We start from the raw sequence: 23,215 nt of genomic DNA on the forward strand, positions 1-23,215 counted from the left end.
AATCGAGGGTATCGCCTATCTACATACCCAACGAAATCGGTTCAGACGTTTTATCGTGAAAGAATAACCAATATACATTCTCACAAACTTTCACATTTATAATATTAGTGGGAATAGGAACTAATAGGAATATTAGGATTTATAATATTATTCAGGAATATTAACGTCTCGACTTATCACAAATCCTAGATAATTAAACTGTTAACTGCATCTAATAACAAATACAACAATATAAATTTCGCAATTTACAAAAACATTATCAACTTTGCTTTGCGCATTCTGTCACCTAAAAGTTAGTTTTCCAATCGCAACTGCTGTACCGGACTAACTCCTGTTCTGCGGTTAAAAATTGTATCAGTTAAGCAACTGTTGTTAGTTTGCGCTCAACTTTACATACTTGCATGATTTATTTTTTTCAATAAACTCTCCTTTTTCCCTTTTATTTTGAGTATAAATAATTCCCATAAGATGTAGGAATCATATTGCATAAAAGTGGAGCGATAAGGCAATGTGTAAAATAATCAAACCTTTTTCATAGACCATATACCTACTTATGAAAAAAAATACGCAACATTTGTTTGTCATCAATGACATTATTGTTTCTATCGCGTTATTTTATAGCAAAGAATAATATTAATCATGAATTGCTTATTGTCGAAGCTAGTAAAAAGGACTTTGGTAACTTCGTTACCACGTAAATTCCTTATTGGCATTCCTGCTGCAGAAAAAGACATGCAAGTTAATAACCCATTGCTCATTGAACCGTTAGAATATGAAAGCCACACATTGAGGAGACATGACAATGCCAAACGTCAAAGGCTGTACGAATATGGTATATACGTAGCAGCGTGCCTGCCTAAGTGGGTGCAGAAGGTTCAGCTGCAGCAAACAGATGAGCTGGAGGTACTGATAGCCCCTGAAGGTCTGTTCCAGGTCCTCAGTTTTATGCGCCTCCACCAGAACGCTTGCTTTGCTCAATGCTCTTCGGCAACTGCCATAGATGTACCCAGCAGACCATTCAGATTCGAAGTAGAATACGACCTTCTTAGCTTTAGATTTGGAGAACGAATTCGTGTTAAGACCTACACAGACGAGTTGACACCTCTTCGTTCTGGCTCTGGGGTCTGGAAGTCCTGTCAGTGGTACGAACGAGAAATATACGACATGTTTGGAGTTATTTTCAGTCATCATCCGGATTTGAGGAGGATTCTCACAGACTATGGATTTGCTGGACATCCATTACGAAAGGACTTTCCTTTGATCGGGTATATTGAAGTTCGTTATGATGATGAACTGAAAAAAATAGTTTATGAACCAATGGAATATCCTCAAGAAGCGCGGTCGTATGAGTTGCAGACACCGTGGCATTATTTGAACAAATTTCATCCGGGATATGATGAGCCTAAGCCTCCGCCTAAACCCCCTGCACCCGCTGCTGGCTCTTGTTAGGAATTTAATTTATATTCAGTAATACTCAGAAAGTGTGTTATGTTATTTGTCAATAAATGTTATTTAATTTCAAAATCTACTTTGCATAATTTAAACTCCTCAAAAATATGCTTTAATATCCAATGTCTGAATTTCTTTAGGCGTTGCTTCGTTTGAATCCAGCTTATTCACTAATGAGCTTTTGTCTTGACACAATGGGCGCCGCTTAGTGGAGCGTCACACATAGCTCAAGATAGCTCCCCAGCCAGATGACGGCCCTTTCTAACGCCTCAATTAATAACTTGGAAATTAGCGGAAAGTGGCTAATTATTCTATCTCGGTTTCATTAAGTGGCTTCGTAAGTTGAACGGTGTGGGTCACTCAAATTGGATTTCGATTCCTCATTATTATGCAGTTAATGCGGGATTTTAAATTGGTTGAATTATCTTTTTAGAAAGAGTAGCTGACTTTGATTTTCTTTGTTAGTATACGATGAGCTAAACTTGGATCACTGTTTTAGCTATATTTCCACAGAGTTTACCTGTGATAAAACAACGATATACGAATAGGTACATTGTGTAAGAAGGAACACAGCATTTGTTCTTACAGAAACACAGAAAACGATGGTGTTTCCAGATATTAAAATGAAAGAAAATTCTGAGAATAGAATAATACTGAAGTCATATCAATTATATTATTTTACTGCAATGTAAAATAAAGATCAATTGTTGTACAGTTTTAATGAATAAGCTATCCAATCCATTCTCTGAAATAACTTTTTAATACCATAAACCTACTTACACAGCAAACAATCAGTATTAAACAATTAATTACAGAGAAGGCGTCAACAAAAACCGACTCAATAATATTTATGATTAAAAGGGAACGATTCTAAGAATTATGAAAAAACTCCCCCGAGAAAACTGCCGCTGTTGATTCAAAATAAGTACTGAGGTTGGGTAATGAAAATACCTACAAAATTGTGTGAGAAGATTGTTGAATTTTTCGAGGGATTCCATCGGCTTCATATCTGGCGATCATACGGACATCTGCGTAAGAATAACGACAGAGTGGAGAGCTGAATGAACAATTGGTTCAGTGTGTGTCGTGGGCGAGAGTCGTGCGCACGGCCGCGCGCTCCCGGGAGACCGGGGAAGTTTCACGCGCTCGGGAAACTTTACACAAACATTGGGACCAACGAACAATAACATGCGCTCATGTATAAAGAAGCAAACGTTCTGGATCATTCTAGAAGTTAATTGGTTTCTTTATTACTGATTGACTTCTTTGTAAAAGGTAAGTTGCATGTATTTTTTTTTTATTTTTTTGGTAGACTTTCTGTTTCCGTTTGTGTGATTACTTATTTTGACTGTCAGTAGTTTCAATAATTCTAAAATTACTAGCGTTGATTTATTTTTAAGGTTTTATTTCAGTTTAGAACACGTAATTATTCCCACTTTACTTGATTGGCTTTATAATTTATTGTTATTTTTTTTTAACTTAAATATTTAAAAAAATTACCTACAAATTCCCTAAATAATAATATTTTACTACCAAAGGCGTTTTATATTATTTAAATTTGTAGATGTCAATTACGTTAAATTAATATTAAATTGGTCGTAATTCTAGGAATAATAATTGAATTATTTGTCTTCCATAAACAATATGAAAGATTTTCATTATTATGAAATTAGACGTTTACATCGGCATCGGCATTCGTAGTAAAAGTTTATTAATATTAAAAAATAATATAATGAGCAAATTACTGCAGTATTGAAAAAAATCGTACATTATTTGCTTATAAAGGTATTTTGTTATGGAATTCCCGTGTAATTGCATCATACCTAATTATAACAAGGCATGTGTTTATCAATAGGTATCAACAGCCTCAGGAAGCGTTGATATAAAAGTTAACAAAAACAACTGAGATAATTATAATATTTATGAAATTCCCTGCTGATAAGAAAGTATTATTTTTAGTGTACTATCCTAACTAAAGTACATATTATTTTATTTTTCCCATAGCATATTAACAACGTGATTTAAATACACAATTTAAAATATTTTATTTAAAAAATAGATAAGAATTCAATGAAAATAATTAAATAAATATTATCTCGATTTTAGTTGGACAAAGTACGCATTTAATTTTTATACATATTTTCATAATTATTAATTATAGGTAATAAAATGTATTCAGTGTAAATAACTTCAAGGGAACACTTCCAAATTACAAACAGTAACAGCTAGTAATAAACATTTACACGATATTAGTAACTAATGCGTTTATGAGGCTTCTTTCAAAATTCCTAACACTTCTTTAAATATTTATTTCCTGCTTTCCAAAGGAGTTTAACACTCGAGATGTTAATTGGAAAGCCCTTACCGACACACTTGTTATGCTATGGGTACTTAATTAGTACTCATTAGAACATTGTTCTTAGGCATGTTAAGAACAGTCAGTATGGTTAGCATGTTTATTGGTTGACCTATGTAGCTACTTTTGGCAGATTTAGGCTAAATAATTGAAATGTATTTGGGTATTTTTATACCAGGAGAATTAAAGTGGATTCCTTTAAGTTCTAATCGTAATCTTTTATTTTTAATAGTAGGTACAGTCGGCATTACTAGTAAGATGTTATTGAGTACCTACTATGACTTTTATCTGAATTCTGACCGTTACTTTGTCAGAATTTATGGCTTATTTATGGAATCATAATTCATAATATCTGTATATATATATCTGAATCTATACGTGGAGGTCTGTAATTGGCTGTCCGTTTACCATACTGTTCTTAGTTTATTTTCTTTAGCTGTAGGTTTCCCATGTAAATAAATAAATAAATAAATAAATAATAGTATGTCTCTCAATCAGAACTGACCTGTACTTAGTTGTTGAGATTTACGCATTCAAGCAAAGAAACCAACAAACTCTTGAGCTTTATAGCATTACCAGGTATAGGTAGATACATTGAACTTCGGAATACCTAAACATTATCCTCGCAACACTTGAAGTTACGCGTTCATAGTAAATCTACTTAGTATAAATGTTTAGGGTATGAAGTTTGCCGGCCGGCCGGTATGAAATTTCCGACAGCACAACGTTTGCAAACTTTGTTCCCACTAAGTTGGGGAGTCTAAGACAGGTCGTTCAAGACAATGCACATCAAAGCAAGGCCTAGAAAATTATTGCGATTATAGTTACTTTAGTTTCAACTGCTTTACACTTTGGGCTCAACTGCTTTACACTTGGGTATGTCAGATAACTTACTATCTTTGGATATCCGTGATATAAACTTTGTTTGACCTAGAGCCGCGGGCTTAATAGCCAAATATGGTGTCGTGTATGTGCCAAATAAACTTGGTTATTGTCGAACTCTGTCTTACAAGTGCTTGGCTTTATTAAGTACTAATAATGCAGTAGTTGTGCGTTCATTCGGATGAACGTGAAGTTTGTGTAACAATATTTTTTTACAATATTTTTGTCTAACTAAAATAACATTATTTAGCACATAAGACAAGCACATTGTGAATTATATACATGGTTAAGAAAGTTTTTACATTGTTTTTTTATTTATTTAAATTATAACTAGTCAAAATGTAGGTGTATAAAGCTATGCAGGTATATTTTTATTGTAGCGGCAGTACAAAAAATATATAAATCCAAAAAATAAGCAACATTTATGACGCATTTCTTTTTTCATTTTGCTTTCGACTGTCCTTTTTGGGCACACGTTGTTTTATTTCTAAATGTTTTAGGAATGAAAACCAATATATTCGATTGCGTTGTAATCCGACTAAACTGAAAGGGGCAGCTGACGGACAGATTACATTCGCACTGGCTTTTAGTCTGACATCTGTAGACTTATACTACGTATCAATGGGTATATAGCAAAAAAAAATGGAATTCACTAGCATCTATACCTATGCCTGAAAGAAATAAACGAAAATATAATTAAAATTAACTTAACTTAACTATTTTTACAGCACATCATTTGGTAACTCCTGTAACCAGCATGTTTTATGTAACCAAAAATATAATTAAGTACATTTCATTTCTTATTTTTTTTTCGTAACTGCTGAAGTAAAACCATATAAGAAAAATAGGTTTTTCATTTTAGTAACACAACAGATTTGTCATTTTATAACACTATATAAAAAAAAAACATTAAAAAATACTAGAGGTATATCAAAATAGCACGCAAAACAAGTCCCCATGAACAAGGCATTAGTGACGTTGTAACAAACAGTTATGTATAACATGTTGCGACACTGCCAATAACAATTGAGACCGGGATTATTCTTCGACAGGCATGTTCCACTGACCCGCCTGTCACGCTCCCAGCATTTACCTTATTTATTTAGATATTTCGTGTTTCATTACATTTTCTGATTAAAATCGATGCCAATTCTAATACAAGGCCGTGTTTGGCGCTTTGTAAATTAATTGTTTGTGACTTTCTATTATGTTTCTGTGGACAAAAGGAGTGATGGTTTAAGAAATTATTTTGATTGAAGGTGCTGTGATTTTAAGTTGTAGAAAACTTTGAAGCTCTGAAAACATTTAGTGATAAAAAATGTACCCAAATAATTGAGAGAATCAATCGGAGCCGCTACGCATATACACCAAATGTAATCAGTAAATATCTCAGTTAGTACCAAATGCTCTGTTATGAGTACATCCTTTAGATTTCAAAATGACATCTCACAACACCATATATTTTTATCTAAACGCACACTGAAATAACACGGTTCATATCAATACGAGGGTGTAGGCAAACTGATTTTTTCTCAAACATTATATCTTCGCGGAAAAGTAGTTACCGGTGCTCGATCGCATCCGTGCTCATTTCACACGCTCTGCCGTTGTTATGATGTTCACACGAACGACTCCGATAAACAGGAATAGTCGTAACAACGAATCATTATTGAATCGTAGGGTCGGAACATCGAACTTTCAAAGGTTTCTCCTTATGTGGCGCGCGTCATAATTGCCACAGTGACAATGAGCCATCAAAATATTTATGCCACCTCTCTCGTTTTATGTTGATGCGATGTATCATAAACACCAGCTTTAGCGGTTATGGAACAGCAACTTTTTAGCCCATACTGTATCCTTCTAAATGGTATCGTTATGATATTAATAGAAGTCATAAAAATATTGGCTCGATGTTTGTATTATAAATCAATGGGGAGATTGTGAGATGTTTGGAGAACGTTATGGTGGTGTTAGAGAGATCGAAATTCTATTTATGTACGTATCGTGGTATTGGTTTTGAATGTATCACCGTGCAGCACACATTCTCAATCAATTATTTATTGTCAATGTTCGTTTCCCAATAATGGCGGGGATTTGCTTCCTAATACCTGTCGTGTAATGTGTGTATTATATCTACCAATAATTACCTACATCTGTGTTTCATACATGTGAGGACATACTTATAGTATAGATTTCCATTCATTTCGCAAAAAGGTAACACAATGTTAGTATTGTGTTGTTTGGTTGCAGTGCCATGGCAACCAGAGGCTTTGCTTGAGAGCAGAGCCGGTCGGCGTGCCTAGAAATATGCAGCAGCCTTGGTGGTCCATATACTTACTGGCTATATTCATGCTAGGACTAGACTCGAAGCTAGTTGGTGAGTACATAGTGCAACAGAACACACAAAATAAACTTTGAATAATATTATATTGACATAAAAAACAGAAAAGCAAAAAGAATATCCATAAATTATGACCATTACTTATCTCTAGAAATTGGTATCGCAAGTCTTCTGCTGTGTTGATTTTACCACCGAAATTAAGAAATATTTTTATGTCAACAAATAATAAACAATATGATTTACTACAATGAGAAACAAGGTTATGAAATAATCGGCTCTTTAACAGAAATATTTTTTATTTGTACTTCTAAATAAACCTACACAATATAAAGTAACAATCCGTTATATACTTATAATATGAATTTGTAATAAAAACAAGAATTTTCAGGCCAAGCATTTCAACCAGAATTTGCTGAGTCACTAATGAATCTGACTGTACCAATCGGCCGGGATGCAACTTTCAGATGTCTAGTACAAAACTTAGGCGGATACAGAGTAAGTATCAGGATATTAGTAATACAGGTACTTAGTTATTTCAATTTTCTTTTTAATCAATATTTCAATTGCGTTTCCCAGGTAGGATGGGTAAAAGCCGATACTAAAGCCATTCAAGCAATACACGTCCACGTAATAACAAACAATCACAGAGTCGGAGTATCACATAACGGTCAGACCGTTTGGAATTTACACATTAGAAACGTCCAGGAGGAGGACCGGGGTCAATACATGTGTCAGATCAATACGGACCCAATGAAAAGCCAGGTACGTACCAATAACTTAATGAGCCTTTGAATACGCAGACTAAATTGACGCCATTGCGCTCCAAGACACATCATCCTTGCCAATTTCGCTGCTTGAGTCTGTTTTCTCTTTTTGCTGGCAGACAGTAACTGGCTTCTTCTTCTTCTTATAATAGCCTCGTATACGTACTTGTCGGTACAAGAACTCTCTCGTCATTATTTCAGGTACAAACATTTTTCTACTTCTATACAAAATCTTGTCTTTAGGCCCCCAACTTGTTTTAGCACAGAATAACTTCGTAAGTTCACCTCGACGGTAATATTTTAATATTCGTGCTAATAGCCCGATAGTTAAAATAAAAACATACATGCTCAGTAAAATATAGAGAACAAGCATATCACAAGACATAGCAATGGAATCAATATAATATGAATCTTTGAACTCATATGTGCTTATAATCTCCCATCGAGCGTAGAGAATAATAGCTACAAAAATCGGATTTAATAACCATGCTAATTTCCAAAGGACATTAGTTTTGATTCCTATCATGAATATTATGTCCACGTTATGGTTCTTAATGCCGTAAAACCAATACAGGGAAACGGAAAAAATTAAACAATTCATGGCCTGAATAATTTCTGTAGCATCTGTGAGGATACTAGCGACGTCGGAACATAAAAACGGCAGAGTGCAAATTATTACACAAAGTAACAAAAACATACAAGAAAGTTTAATGTAGTAATGAGCCGTGCTCAGTTGAAGCAACAGTTCTTTTAAAAATATGTATAATATCCAAAAGTTTATGAATAAACTAAAAAATATGGAAGAAAACCACAAAAATCCCCAAATAGGCAAAGCATCAAAGTAACTCAAGATTTCGGTCATTGAAGCAAATGCCGGAAAAAATAAACTGGATCCAATTTCTAGGACATTAACTTCTTCTCCATGATAATAAGACATGGTTTTAATACCGCTATATGCTATTAGTGCTAACATGAACGTCACAAATAGTGAAAATAATGGCATACTTATAGCAGTCATCGTGGCATGGCTGCGGAATGATACATCGCGAGTTAGGAAGATTATTATACCATACCCGGTGCCTACTGACAGGAACCCCCTTGTAATTGTGCTGTAACAATTCAGGAAATTGTAGTGACTCCAATTAATACTAATTTTTGTTGCGTACCAAGTCCCGTTTGTAGACAGCGCAACACAAAAAAGAACTAGTATTACAATAGAAACATAGAATGCTGAGATTTTAGCTGCTACCTGAATCACTTTTTCCTTTTTAATGGATAAAATGAATACAGCCATACAGATTGAAATAAGAGCTAAAATTGTCTTCCATGGAATCAAGCAGTATACTCCAATTTCTATAGTAGAATTATCACCTATTTCACGTTCGAAGAAGCAGTTGCTCGCAGTTTTCATGCCACAATCCTCTTCAAACAATATTTGGGCTTCTAAACAATGTTGGAATACTGAGACATTGACCCGTTTCACCATACACTTGGTATGTCCGTAGTCGTCACAACTAAGCCAAGGTGGTACATCCAAGGCCGCATAAAATGAGTACACTAAATACCAAGAAGCTAAGACCAACAAGTGTATTGTTTTCAACCAAATCAAATATAATGTACCGTATCCAACATTCCGGAACAGGGGGAAGAAATTCCACATGGTGAATATATTGCAGTTGGTGTACTGAGCCACACATATCTCTGAGTACGCCAGTGGCATCCCGACCACGAGTACTGCCAATGTTTGCAGCGCTGCATGCGCATAAAATCCATTATGCGATATCTCAGCAGGGGAGAACACCACCGTTATTTCGTTCATCATCCATGCCCATACGAGGACTTTGTAGCTGTTGTAACTACTCCAGCGACATTTCTGTTCGGGGCCATATGATCCATTAATTTCACTTTTCTGTTCTGGCATTTTTCGAAACAATTTTATTGTAATTTTGACTGCCAACTCAACTCACATCACGGGAGCATTGTGACCATATAGATTAAAACTATTCCAGTTGGTATCTTATCGTGTCATTTATATAAAAGTGGAATAGTGCCCTGGGAAGAATAAATGTGCGCTGCATATCAGAGAAAATTAAATTGCAGTTAAAATAAACATTGGAGAGATAAAGTGAATTAAGCCACGCAGACGGGAGCGGGCGAGGGACGCAGCGGGTAATGATTCGTGCATGGTGCACCTAAATTATTGCGCTGCGCTGTAATTTATACCCGGAGCTGATAACGACATAAATCGCTCGCGGCGACAGCGCTCGGGGTTTCGACTCCGACGTTGACGCGCCATGACGCCACTTGACGCAATGTGCTTTCGATAATTGTTTCACATTGTTTTGTACGAAATGCCTTCTCGTTGTTGTTAATTATTTTGCTATGAAGGGGTGCAGCAGGCGTTTTGTGAATTCTTATTAACGATTTTAACATCAGTACAGATTATTTAAGAATACGATTGCTTTCATTGCAGTCATGAAATAACCTACTTGTTTCTCTATAGATTTGTGGATAATTACGCAATTTAATACCAAGAAATAAAATATTACTATGGCGAATTTCATTAGTTCTTTCTTTTTGTCAGATGGGCTACCTAGAAGTGGTAATCCCACCAGATTTTATACCAGAAGAGACTTCAGGAGACATAATGGTACCAGAAGGTGGTACTGCCAGAGTCTCTTGTCGTGCAAGAGGCATGCCAGAACCTCGTGTTCTTTGGAGGAGAGAAGATGGAGCTGATATCGTTATCAGGGACCCAAATGGTACCAAAACTAAAGGTGTGTATATTGTCCTAATTTTTTTTAAGACTGCTTTGCCATTGTTTCACAATTCACGAGAATATATGTTTCAAATATTTTAAAACTGTACATCATCTTTAACATTTGCCAATATTCTTGCCTAACTCTACGTATTCAATGTATATCTTCTTTTTACGATGTTTAAAGAAAATGCTGTTATTTATTGAGTATATATTTTCCCTGCAGTTGCCATGTACGAGAAAGACGTGTTAACACTGACGAAAATATCTCGTTCGGATATGGGCGCATATCTGTGCATCGCGAGCAACGGTGTGCCGCCCACCGTGAGCAAGCGAATTACTATCAAAGTGCATTGTAAGTAAACTTAATGGATTCTTTAAGGATTATTTTTATCATTAATTAAGAAATATTTTATGTTATTTAAAAAAATAAGAAAAGTATGAAAGCTTATACAAAATTATGTATATCTGTCAAATTATATGGATATTGGATAAATATATACATGTTGCCTTAATAAAAATGGCAAGACTAAAGTACCGATTAGGTTTCCTAGGAGTCTACTTTTTCTCCCAAAAAATGTCTTAGGACCATCATTTTGTAGACGAAATAGGTCCTCCCCAAATTCGCGGTAATTGTTGTTTATCTTGGCAACTTTCAGAGGTTTCTTGTTATTAATGGTGTTATTTAATGTCAGCGAGTAGTAGCTTTTAATTATTTTCTGGCTCCAAGGGACTGTTTGTGTCTTCGCGTCAACTCGAGCGGACAGTTCGCTTTTATGCAAGATTTAACTTAAATATTATTAGCCCACTTCTCTTAAACAAAATTCGGGCTAACGAAATTTTCTTATTGCATTGTGCAGCGTGTACAATTTTGTGACTTGTTCTTAAGTGATATAAGGTTCATACCTTTGTACCACAAAAACTTTTAAATGTCTGTTGAACACTTGTCTAAAATAATGTCAGATTATGATGTTGAAATAAGCTTCGTTTTGAAACCACTCTTTTTTTAGACAAGTGTTTAAGTTTTTGTAGAAAGTCTGTTAGAGTTTTATTTTGGGTCTTTTGTTCAGTCCACCCGGTGATCCAAGTGCCCAACCAGCTGGTGGGCGCTCCACTGGGTACTGACGTCACCATAGAGTGTTACGTCGAGTCATCGCCCAAGTCTATCAACTACTGGGTCAGAGATTCCAGTAAGTAACTTCAAATTACCTCTTTATCTTTTAATGTTACTTAATCAACGAATTTATTTCATCTCTATAGCCTATTTGGACTGTAATTAAAATCTGCGTACCTGTTAATATTTTTTGCAAACCTTGCAAGATTGAAATTTCAAAACCACAGCAGTGAAAATTAACTTTGACTTTCATTGTTCTATTTAATTTTGTATTTAACTACGTTATCTGACTGAAACTGTTACCGAAAAATTCAAGTAAATTAGACGAGAACTTCATTTTGGAAATGTTGTATTTTAGTTGCAAAAAGCTTTGAGATATCGAGTTTAAGCATAATAGTCACAATTATTAGCAACGCTTTGAGATTTGAGTTAGGTACTTATTTTTTTTACATCCACTTAAAAATAATTATTTTTTAACTCATTTAATACTTACAAGCTATTATTCAAAAATATTTGAACTAGTTTCTAAAAGTTTCTACAGAGCATTTGTACCGCAATAAATGAATACACAAATGCAGTTGAATTTACAAACACACACGTGGCTGTCAGTGCTGCGTGCTTAGAGCTCGTGGACATGATTAATTTTGCGTTGTAACAACAATTTCACGAGATATTTCAAATTGCCTACTTACTTATCTCATGGTAATATTTATCATTGTTATGAACTTTATCGTGCGTTTAAAAGACTGTTGCGTAGCACTGGTCTACAATGCTACGCTTTCTTGGCTACGAAGCGGTGCAGTCGCTGTGTAGTAGTAGGTATATCTGCTGTCAAAGTGATAGCATTTTATTATGCAGATGATTTTGTTATTTAGAAAGAGAGTCGTGAAAAACAAATCCTATGTTATCCGTATGCTAGGTTTCTATTTTTTATCATTTGAATTGAATTCAGCATTGTCGTACTATATCAAGCAGCAAAAATTATAATTATTATTCTTTGGAAATACATCGCCAAAAATGTCCGCTTCCTAGCAAAAAAATATTTATTTCCAAACTGTATCAAAAGCCGTTAAATAACGCAGATTGTGTTGTGTCAGTAAGACGTTTGGTGTCGTGTCCAGCTCACTTTAGCACTCCTTAGGGACCACGATTCTCGGTTGCCATAGCAACGGCACGCAAGTGACCTCTAAAACGCTGAGTTTAATCGCAATTGCACAAGTAATTTAGGACGACATCACTTAGGAAATAATGCTAATTACGACCAAGATTTATTTTGATAGTAACTCTGTGGAGTTCGCTTTTGTATTTGTGAAAAAGTGGGTACTTCAGTTGTTAAGGGTCATTTGGAATGAGTAATTAGACGAGTACACTTATTAAGTACTTTGCCATTTTCATCATTTACGTCCCTGAAGTTACTTTCGGTCAAAATAAAATTTTATGTAACTAGGTATTATTTCGTGACTTTAGATTCTCTTCTAAGAGATTTAATACCATTCTGTGAAATAAAGTAAAAATTAAAGTTAACATAATTTATAAATATCTTCAAAATTTTCAGACAAAAAAAAAAAAACTGAAAGCATTTAAACGCCCACAAAATTATTGACGGTTCATTAAACAGGCACTTAGAAACAAGGAAATGTAAGTGACTATCAAACCAAAAAACGTTATGAAATTGATACGTTACCAACCTAACTTAAAAAAATATATATTTAAATCTGGAAAATCCGAGGTGAAATAAAGAAAGTCTGGTTATAATTGAAGTTTTTTGGCTCGAGCCAAACCGGGCGTAACGCTTGCAAGTAATGAGATATTAGTTTAAATTTACGAGTGCGTCGGTTTAAGTCTTAAGAAAAGTGACCTATTGTGGTGAAATAAGACAATGCTCGTTAGTTCCGTTCGACTGGACGCGTTTACGACTCTCTTCGTCCAACAATGCCTTTATAATTTACTAGTTTCTTCCACGCGGATTCACTCTTTTTAAAAGGGAACTTTATTAAAATAAAATGCGTAAAAAATTATACGGGTTATCTCCTATATCCAAAATAAATTTCAACAAAATTGGCCCATCCGTTTGAGCGTGAAGCAACGAACACACAAACTTTCTCTTTTATAATATTAGTGTTATAAACTTAAAGATGTACGATATAACGAAAGCCATTAGCTTTTATGTGGTGCAGTGTTTTTAAAATAACTAGCTATTAGAAATTTATCGTAAAACTGTGGATGCTATAGCAGTTTTCTTTCAAGACTGTTCAGTGTTCGTCGTTGTAGAGTTTATGGAGCGGCTCGCGGACTAGTTAGGTAATGGGATGCTTAACGGTTGATATAGTGGAAATTATATAGCTATAGTTAAACTTGAAGTTACCAGATGAAAGTGAAAATGGTTTAATTTGAACCAGTAAGCTTCTTCAGTGTGTCTTCAATTTGAATTTGCAAGGACAACTTTAAATTCTTTATATTCCTCTCTATAGACATATGCACACTAAAAAATGCAATAATTGTAATAAAGGATTTTCCAGGTACATAAAATATTATAAAATAACTACCCATACTGACTACTCATAATCACCTAAACCCAAAACCGTCTTTGATACAGGATAACAGGACGTAAATACATTAGAGCGTACACGATTCGTAGCAGACTAGTTATCTTAGCATGAAGTCTGAAGGCAACACCAAGTTAACTGGCAGTGCAAACATTCCACCAACTCCAGTCAAGCTTTTGATTCAGTAAGTTTCTGCTTAAGCGACCAAGTCGACCGACGACTTACTGCCACTGCTGTATAGATACATGCCATGTTTGGGGTCTAGTATTTAGGTTTTAGATAATGATGTACAGAGAAATAAATTATTTTAGTTATAAAGCAAATACCATACTTTCATTAAGTATACAAACTACGTTTTTATATCGGTGAAATAGTACGTAAACAAAAAACCATCAGTTATTGCAAGAAGACACGTCATTAGGTAGCTTCGACGTATGATTGTATTCAACGGAGATATTAATAGACTTCAAGCAACATCCACTCTTAGCTCATTTTTAATGACCGAACCAATAACATTTAATGCTCATCACACCTTTTTCTCACCCATAAAAAACCTTATACATGCTATTAACCTTTACAAACCCCTTATGTGCATCGCTATAATCACAAGGTCATAAAAATGCTATCAAACATAAAAGCAAAAGCAATCACCTTAAAAATCCAAGCCAGATTGACAATGACTTGAAGATGTACCCCCATATTCACAAACATGGTATATTTGACGGAACTCGAGTGATCATTACACACTCCGTGCGAACAAGGTTATTCGAGCACGAAATGTTCGTTTATTCAGCTGATGAATCCATATTTTATTCATATTGCCATGTATGAGGTGAGGAAGGCCTCCGTCTCTGCAGGATTCCTTCTGAATTTCATATAAAATTCTTTACAGACACCGAGTTTTCGCATAAATCTTTTTATGTGCTACGATATTAGCAGTTGTCATTCGAATGCTCTTTATCAGTTAGTGCTGTTGATGGCGGGAGATTCTTTTGCAAGATATCTGTTTTGCTTATTTCGTTTTTTTTTCGTGTTTTTAAATGAAGTTTTTAGATCTTATTCTAGAATATATTATTGAGTTTTTAAAGCAAAAATAATATTTAAACCTTTTGTCTAATTTAAAATGTCACGTTTTAACTAATTACCAACATCAATCCATGTTTTTTTGAAATACCTTGTTGTAACAATGTGATGATCGAACTCCTCAAGATTGTAGTAAGACTGACATGCCCGCACTGTACCTAATACTTCCAGAAGAATAAAGCTATAAGAAATGTGGAAACTACGTGTCGTCATGCGGTAGAAACCATGACATATATATAGCTTAATTTGAATCGCGTTTCCCATACAAAAATATCATAGATCCCATTCCAATAATCGGCTCCGTCACGCAGCCGAGAGCTCGTAATACAGTCGTATAAACCAAATGTTCACATTGAAAAGTAGAAAACATTACCAAAGGTATCATAATAAAAGCCCACGTGATATCTTCTGTGAAAAATCCATTAACACTTATCCTGGCGTAAAATAAACCAAAGTAACTTAGGTACTAGGTACGTAATAAAACAATAAATTCTTCTCCGCAATTCCTTTTGATAATAAGATATCTGTGCTGAGGGTGTAATGTGAAAGTCCAAAATCATATTATGATTTCGCGAAGAATGATAGCGCGACAGGCAAATAAATGTAACAACGCGTGTGTGTCTTACTTTGGAACAAAGATCGGAATTGTTTATGTAATATTATAGCTATGTACAAAGCTACAATTCTAGATCAGTATGTGTTAAAAACAGTCCTGGTTGTGTAACTTTTTGTTGGTGGTGGTAAAAAGAAAGCAAGAGATTTGGTATTTTCGATTCAGACACCAATTGACTGCATTAAGTATCTTGTGCTGGGCACAGGATAACAAAATGGTATAACAACATAAAATTTATCTAATCTCAATATTATAGCGAACTAAAAATAAGAGAAGAACACAACACACGATTAAATACAAACCCCCAATTTTTCCATAAACCTATTTTCGAATAAAAAAAAAAAAACAATAAACTATCACAAATCTCATAACCCTACACCAATGCAACGTGCATATTGGCCGCAAATATGACGTATCAAAATCAGTTTCCATTCACACAGTGAAGTAATGAGCTGGTTGGAGCCCGTGGCTGTTACTTCGTTCGTCCCCGCCCCCGCTCGGAGCCGTCGGCGGTTTCGCAAAGTTCCCCATTCGGCACTTGTCGCGCGAAATTTACGGGTTAATTTTCAATGGGACTGGGTTTTGAGCTTCTGGAAATTTTAAGTTCCACATTATGCTTGGCTCTCATCCGCAGCGGGAATGTATGATGTAATAAAGGGAGAAGTTTCTTTTTTATGTTCGCAGATTTTTCTGTTTATGAATTGTTGATGAATCTGGGACATGATTTGTTATGGCGAGCTTCTAGGTTGTAGCGTAGGTTGCTGTTCAAAGTTTCTATTCAAAAGATTATAATCTTGTTAGACTTTATAATATCTTTCATGTTATTTTTGGTATCAATACTTCACGTTGTAAAAGAAATATTTTACCAAAATTATGTTAATCTTATAAAGTGCCTACATAATTTACAGTTACCCTTACTTACGTACCCCAGACTTTCACCAACATTAAATACGACCTAACATCAACAAGCAATTTCCACAGCAAACAAGATGACTTGCAACTAACGCCCCGATAACAACATCAACTTTCTCCAGACTAATTCAAAAGCCACAGAATTAATATCAGTTGTTGTTTCGTAAAAGCACATTCATTCCATCAAGCCATTTCTCTAACATATGCAAAGAGTTACATAATAATAATTTAGAACATAAACTATTACATTAAGGGGTAACTATATTAATTAAGTAACTAAGCCAGTTCCAGTCACAGACAAATGTGAACGTGATAAATCATCTGGGTGTTGTGATTAGTTTTATGATCGTAATTGTGTGAAATCATTAATAACAAGTTAAGGTAGCTGAAAGTCGGAGAAGGTTTTTTTAATGCTGTACCCACTATGTATCAAATATATCGCCAACTATTTTAAATTTTCTCATCTAATTATGTAATAGAAATTGGTTCTGCATGGGAACAGAACCCGCAAAAGTGTAGCAAACAATCGCTTAGCCTTCAAACTAAACATTTCCTTTATGTACGTAACGTTCTTTGTTTGTATTGTGTTAATAAAACAATTTGCTCACTCAAATTACTGTCTTGCTTTCTCTGCGCTACAAACTAAATTAGATTTCTAAATCGACATATTTAACGCAGTGCTGAATTTGAACGAACGGGAATCACTGAGCTTACTCACTTTGCACGAACAAAATTTAAGAGATAGATGAGGTTTTAAATAAATATAAAGGCCTGTTTTTTATAATTTTCTTACATATTTACCTAAATTAAAAGCACATTAGCCAATTAGCTCCCACAACTACAATGTTCGCTGCCATGGCAACAGTATGCGTTGACATAGGCGAGATTTTCAAAACCATTTTATAGCGAGTTGCTTAACGCAGAAGCTTAATTTAGTTTGGCGATAGATCTCTGCTCACCCATTTACCCACAAGCCGTATCTGAGTAATAAGTAGCCCCTATGTTACACATAATTTCATTACCAGGCATGGTTTGTGGTCGCCTTTAGCACACGAGTGCTTTGTTCGCTTAGTCCATTACGCTGCTTCGCACAGCTCTCGGAAAACCTCAAGGGAGACCAGTAACAGTCATAATAACTTCTGTCGAATGGTCGATACTATTGCTCGTGCCATTCACACAACTCAATATTATCTAGCTGGGAAGTTGGTTCGTAATGCATACTCCCCTGCTTTATAACTAGTGTAAACTATACGGGTGGAAGTGCATTCGTTTTATAATGTTAAAAGGAGATGTAGCAAGCTTGTGCTTTCTATACGAGGATACTGAATGACTGACATAAAGGAACCAGTTAAGAGTATGATTCTGACTTTCGCTCTGAATAAAGTCAAGTCATTTCAAAATATTGTTCACCCAGCATCTGTATAAAAAGTTCCGTTCTAAAATTCAGACCCGTTGGCCAAAATGTTAGTATATTTATTCTGCGTAGCCCAATTTATACAACATCGAGGGCTAATTATTAAAACGCATTAAGGTCACAAGTTGTTTTACGTCTGCGTTATGATCCATGGGGGCTTTGTCGGCCGGCGTACACAGGCCTTTGTTCGGCCGCCAACTTGCGCCCAGTGACTGGCGCTTTCGCTCCGGCTCGCTTCCAAGCCCAGCCCTAAAGGGTAACACTACAGGATCGTCATTTTCGTTTGTCATCAATCTATGTTAGGGTGGCTGACATGTAAGTGTTAATTAAGCAGGCCTCACTCGAGCGTAATTAAGAGTGTTACAGTGTTATTTTAGACATTAATTGAGATGAAATTTCTTGTTATAATGAAACGAGTAGACTTCGAGATTGTCGAGTAATTTCCTCCGAAGGCCATCTTTGGCGCACGTCGTAAAGTCGAAGCACACTGGAGAGTAAACAAACCGAAGTTTCGATCGGAATGAAGATTAAGAAAGGCGTTACTGGTGTTATCGTTTCCTTATAAAGTTCATAGCGGGCGATGAAGCTTAAATTAATGTCTTTCTAAATTATGTTGTAAATATTTTGGTTGCTATAAATAGTTCGGCGATATTTTATTGGTTCTAATAAAATGGAGCGGTTGAAAGGAGTGTTTACAGGACGAGCGCCGGTGCAGTGTTTCCGAAAGAAAGCTAGTCGCTTTATCATTTGCGGACAACAGGCGGTAGAGGCTTACCATCGCTCGGCGGCGGCGAACGACATACTTACGTAGCGCACTGTAGGGATTGTTTGGGCCACCTCTCTAAAGGGGTCCAGGAAATGTCGGCGATTTGGAGCTTCTTGAAAAATATCGTTTTCCCTGCAACGGAATTTTGTGAGGGACAACTGGGACACTGTTTACCTTATCTGGTAAACACTTGCCACAGCTGGATACAACACGCGAGATAAGGGGATTTCACATTTCTCGCGTAATAACTCGTATTTTTCCTTACAATTCAAATGTTTTCGAAATAATAGCCGGAAACTCGGTGCAGATATATCATACTTCAACGAGCCCACGGTAGCGTGTAATACTGTTTAATAGATTATTGTGTGAACCCCATGTTTCTAACTTTCTTATTTTCATGAAATATATTCATGAAATGGAGTGTCAAGTAAAAGAAAACTGAAGACATAATAATTCTTTTTATGAGTTCTCTTCACGCAGATCTGAAGGAAAAACTTCACTGTAAACTATTTTGCTTTGCTCTGAGGTAGTGAAATTGTATTATTTGAATCTGTTTTTCTTTTTATATTCAACAGTTTATTGCCCTAAGTTTGTTGGAGTTCACTATGAATTTATAATGTTTGCTTTACGGCTTACTTTTAAAGTTTTGATTCAATTTGGAACTTAGTTTACAGCCCTGGTGTTGAGGGCATTTTGTAGTAAACATGAACATGTTTAGTTATTTAAGAAATTATAATATAATGTCTGAATTAGTACCTAATTCGATGTTTTGAGCAAACTAAAACACAGGATTTAACTAAGAACTAAAACTCAGTACCTAACAGGACATAAGGATTGTATTTTTTTCAATAATGTTCAAGAGACAGATTGTAAGAATCCGTAATTATTCAATAAATAATATTAATGACTTACTATCACGTTTAATATTGATACCTAATGAACGATTTTTTATATGTAGGTACATAAATAATAAATGTATCCCAAATTGGCTACTTTGTATGTCGAAAACACCCCATATGATAAACAATTCACAACAAAACCTCAGAAACTTAAATTCCAATTTTTCCCACAGATGAGATGGTGATATCATCAAGCAAGTACGAGGTGGTGAACACAGTGGTCAGCTCGTTCGAGAGCCGCATGACGCTGACGGTGCGACGACTGACGGCAGCCGATGTGGGGGGGTACCGGTGCGTCGCCAAGAACTCACTGGGAGAAGTCGATAGCGTCATCAGGTTATATGGTGAGAAGATGCAATATTTTGATAATTAATGATTTTCTTACATACAAGGCAGGTATTAAATCGATTTATTTCCCATTAAATACAAATAACATCAATATCAGTTTATATGGTTCAGTTAATAAGATAATTTATTTTATCTTTTACTGTGCATATTTGAACCACCGTGTCGACAAATTGTGTCTACCTATTTTATTTCAAGAAACTTTAAGAAATGGACGAAATTGTATGAATAACTACAAGCCTCAAATCTCCACTCGAGGAAAAGGCTGTAATTTTATCTTTTTCCGCCATGATGGCCATTGCAGGAAAGTTCTAAAAAGTTTAATTAATTAAGAACCACGACAAGGCGAGAGAATACAGCTAATTTATCTGTTGCAATGATATTATATGGTTTATAAGATTTTGTTTCTTATAATAATAGTAATTTATTTTTAAAGGGAAACTGCTTGCAAAATCAATATAACCTAAATATTAACACACAGAATAAGCATAAAATTATTTACATGTATACTTCGATACTGCTTGATTAATGAAACAAAGGACGTGTTAATTATATCCGACCCTAAAATACCAACTTTATAGAACTTTACGAAACTGAGGTTTTGCTAGAAACTTTATTGGCATGTTCGTCCACAGAAATCCCAGGGCCAACTGTAAAGAACACGAGTCCAGCATACAAAAGAGACGACTACAAGTACTCGACGCCGATAGAGGGGCCTGACAATCAATTCGGTTCTGCTGACAGCTCAGATGACGAAGATGAACGAGACACGGCCACATACACCACCGACAGACATTCAAATGCATACAAACACGAAAACGTTACTAGAAACAGAACAATCCATTACCCCCCGACAACGGAACAAAAGCTCAGCAATAAAGTCCGCAAAATTATTAACAAATTCGAAATAGAAGAGTTTGGTAACAACAGATGTTGTGTGCACTCTCTTCTCGTAATAAACTGTATTCTTTCCTTAGCAATTATTGTAGTACTAGATTATACGTAGAGAAATATTTGTGCTAGCTGTTATTGCTAAATGTTTACAATGTTCACCTAACAATACTTCGGTATTCATTCCAGTATATTGTAAGTTACGTGGATGCAAGATTTTAGCCTTCGAATATTAATTAATTGAACGTTTTGAAGTGGATGCGAAATTGATATTGATGAGAGAGTTCCGTAGCTATGGAAATTAATATTACATTGACGCGATATCGATACATTACATTATTATCCATTATAATCGAATATTTATAAAAGCTTCACCTACTCTGATACGTGTGTGATATGATACCAGATTGTGATGGATATAACAAAGAAGGCCACTTATATCAAACAGGCTATTATTGACTTATCAGCCGTTATTTTAACTAAGTATTGGAAAAATGCCAAATGATGATGAATCCGTCTGATTACAACATTTTCCTTTGATTGGCATACATAATTACAGATTTTAATTAATCATAGCACAGTGAAATGCTTTATTGTAATTTTAATACCTAATTGAATTAAATAACACATGAATCATGCAATTTTATGAACGAATGAAAACAAAAGTTTTTTAATAAATTGTCTACTACTGAAATTGGTTGTTTGTTTAAAATAGCTAATAAATATTCGGCAAGGGAATAAATGAAAATGGTCATACGGAACGATCAATTTTAATCTGGCAGGTAGCTAAATAACAAACTTATTATGCTTATGTCGACATATTACGAGTAGATACATTTGTGATTCCACCAAAATCTACATTCGAAAAAGTTACTTCAAAGTTTGTTTTTGTTTTCTTTAAGCTCTTCAGAACCGTCATTTATGCACGTTTTCCCACAAGATTTTTACCCAAAAATGAGTACTTGAAAAGGCTTGTCGTACACCGACAGACACGATTTTTTATTAATGTAAATGCGGCTTTAAATGCGAATCCGTGGCGGATACAAGTATGAATGGATGTTGGTGACAATACTTTTTCTGAATATTTAAAATTATCATCCCATACCATGTGTTGAGGTTTTGTTTCACTCTTAACGTTCGCTTTTGAATTTTGCGCTACACGTTAAATCTTTGCTCATTTGTTTGTCTTTGGGAATAATGTTCAAAGTTATTTTGTTATTTTTTGTGTGTTACAAACATGTGCATATGATGGGTAAATAAGAAATATTTTATGTTGTAAAAACTTTCATTCTGTTTCAATAGTATCTACAGTATATTTATTCCATAACCGATTTACACTGGTGAGGAAGATTTTAACACGTAGTTAAGTACAACATACTAGCTTCCACCAGTGGTTGCATCTCTGTTCTGTAGGAACTACTCTACTCACCAGGATAAAAGTGTACAGCTTTCCTAGATAAAATAAGTTTTCTAATACTGAAATGTTTTCCTCAACTTTTCTACTTATGTCCGTTCATTTTGGGCATATAGCGAGCGAGTATTTTGAGTGAACAATGTCTCAATTTCAGTCACGAGAAGGTATTGCTTTGCATTCTAGTAGTAGTTAACTAATTCGAATCTGTAGCAAATGTTGTGATGCACCAACACTTTAAAATACCTTTTTTTTTTTTTCCGACGTCAAAAATCATCAAATGACCCCTCCCGCTGTGGGTTAGCAGCGGTGAGGGAGTGTCAGACTCTTACTGACTAAAAACCGTCGTGTTCCGTCATAGGCCTTTTATGTACCAGGGCCGCGGTATCTCTTTCGAACAACCCGCAGCCCCGGCAGGCCTTGGCCCTGCTGGGCCCCGCTGGGGTTGCTGACATCTCTTTGAGGAGCGCGTGGAACAACGCGCGCCGTCGACACGGGTCTGTCGTCTAAGTAGACAGAGGGACGATGAGCCACCCGAACTCACCGCCCACAGACCCACGCCTACGGTGGCCGGAAGTCATCTCGCGACACCCGGCGCCCATGGTGTCTACCTGGTCCAGCGCGGCGGCCGGGATGAGAGATGCGAACTCTCTGGCGTTCCGCCTCCTCCT

The 23,215-nt window shown here is 35.5% G+C and overlaps 2 protein-coding genes across 3 annotated transcripts; both read left to right on the forward strand.

Annotated features, from left to right (window-relative positions):
• Positions 1–639: 639 nt before the first annotated feature.
• LOC124633827 (NADH dehydrogenase [ubiquinone] iron-sulfur protein 3, mitochondrial-like) lies at positions 640–1,449 on the forward strand. Its single transcript, XM_047169191.1, has one exon. It carries the CDS (start codon positions 640–642, stop codon positions 1,447–1,449), a length of 810 nt encoding a protein of 269 aa, XP_047025147.1.
• Positions 1,450–2,522: 1,073 nt separating this feature from the next.
• Positions 2,523–22,773, forward strand: LOC124634332 (lachesin-like). Of its 2 annotated transcripts, XM_047169875.1 has the most exons (9): positions 2,523–2,724; positions 6,938–7,064; positions 7,417–7,523; positions 7,605–7,790; positions 10,377–10,569; positions 10,777–10,905; positions 11,621–11,740; positions 20,071–20,241; positions 20,878–22,771. In XM_047169875.1, exons 2-9 carry the CDS (start codon positions 6,995–6,997, stop codon positions 21,246–21,248), a joined length of 1,347 nt encoding a protein of 448 aa, XP_047025831.1. In that variant the 5' UTR covers positions 2,523–2,724; positions 6,938–6,994; the 3' UTR covers positions 21,249–22,771. The 2 variants fall into 2 exon arrangements, with proteins under 2 accessions (XP_047025831.1, XP_047025839.1); XM_047169883.1 differs by lacking the exon at positions 11,621–11,740 and having other exon boundaries at positions 2,542–2,724; positions 20,878–22,773.
• Positions 22,774–23,215: the final 442 nt, after the last annotated feature.

This window comes from Helicoverpa zea, chromosome 1 (genome assembly GCF_022581195.2).
Source record: "Helicoverpa zea isolate HzStark_Cry1AcR chromosome 1, ilHelZeax1.1, whole genome shotgun sequence".
Taxonomy (NCBI): Eukaryota; Metazoa; Arthropoda; class Insecta; order Lepidoptera; family Noctuidae; genus Helicoverpa; species Helicoverpa zea.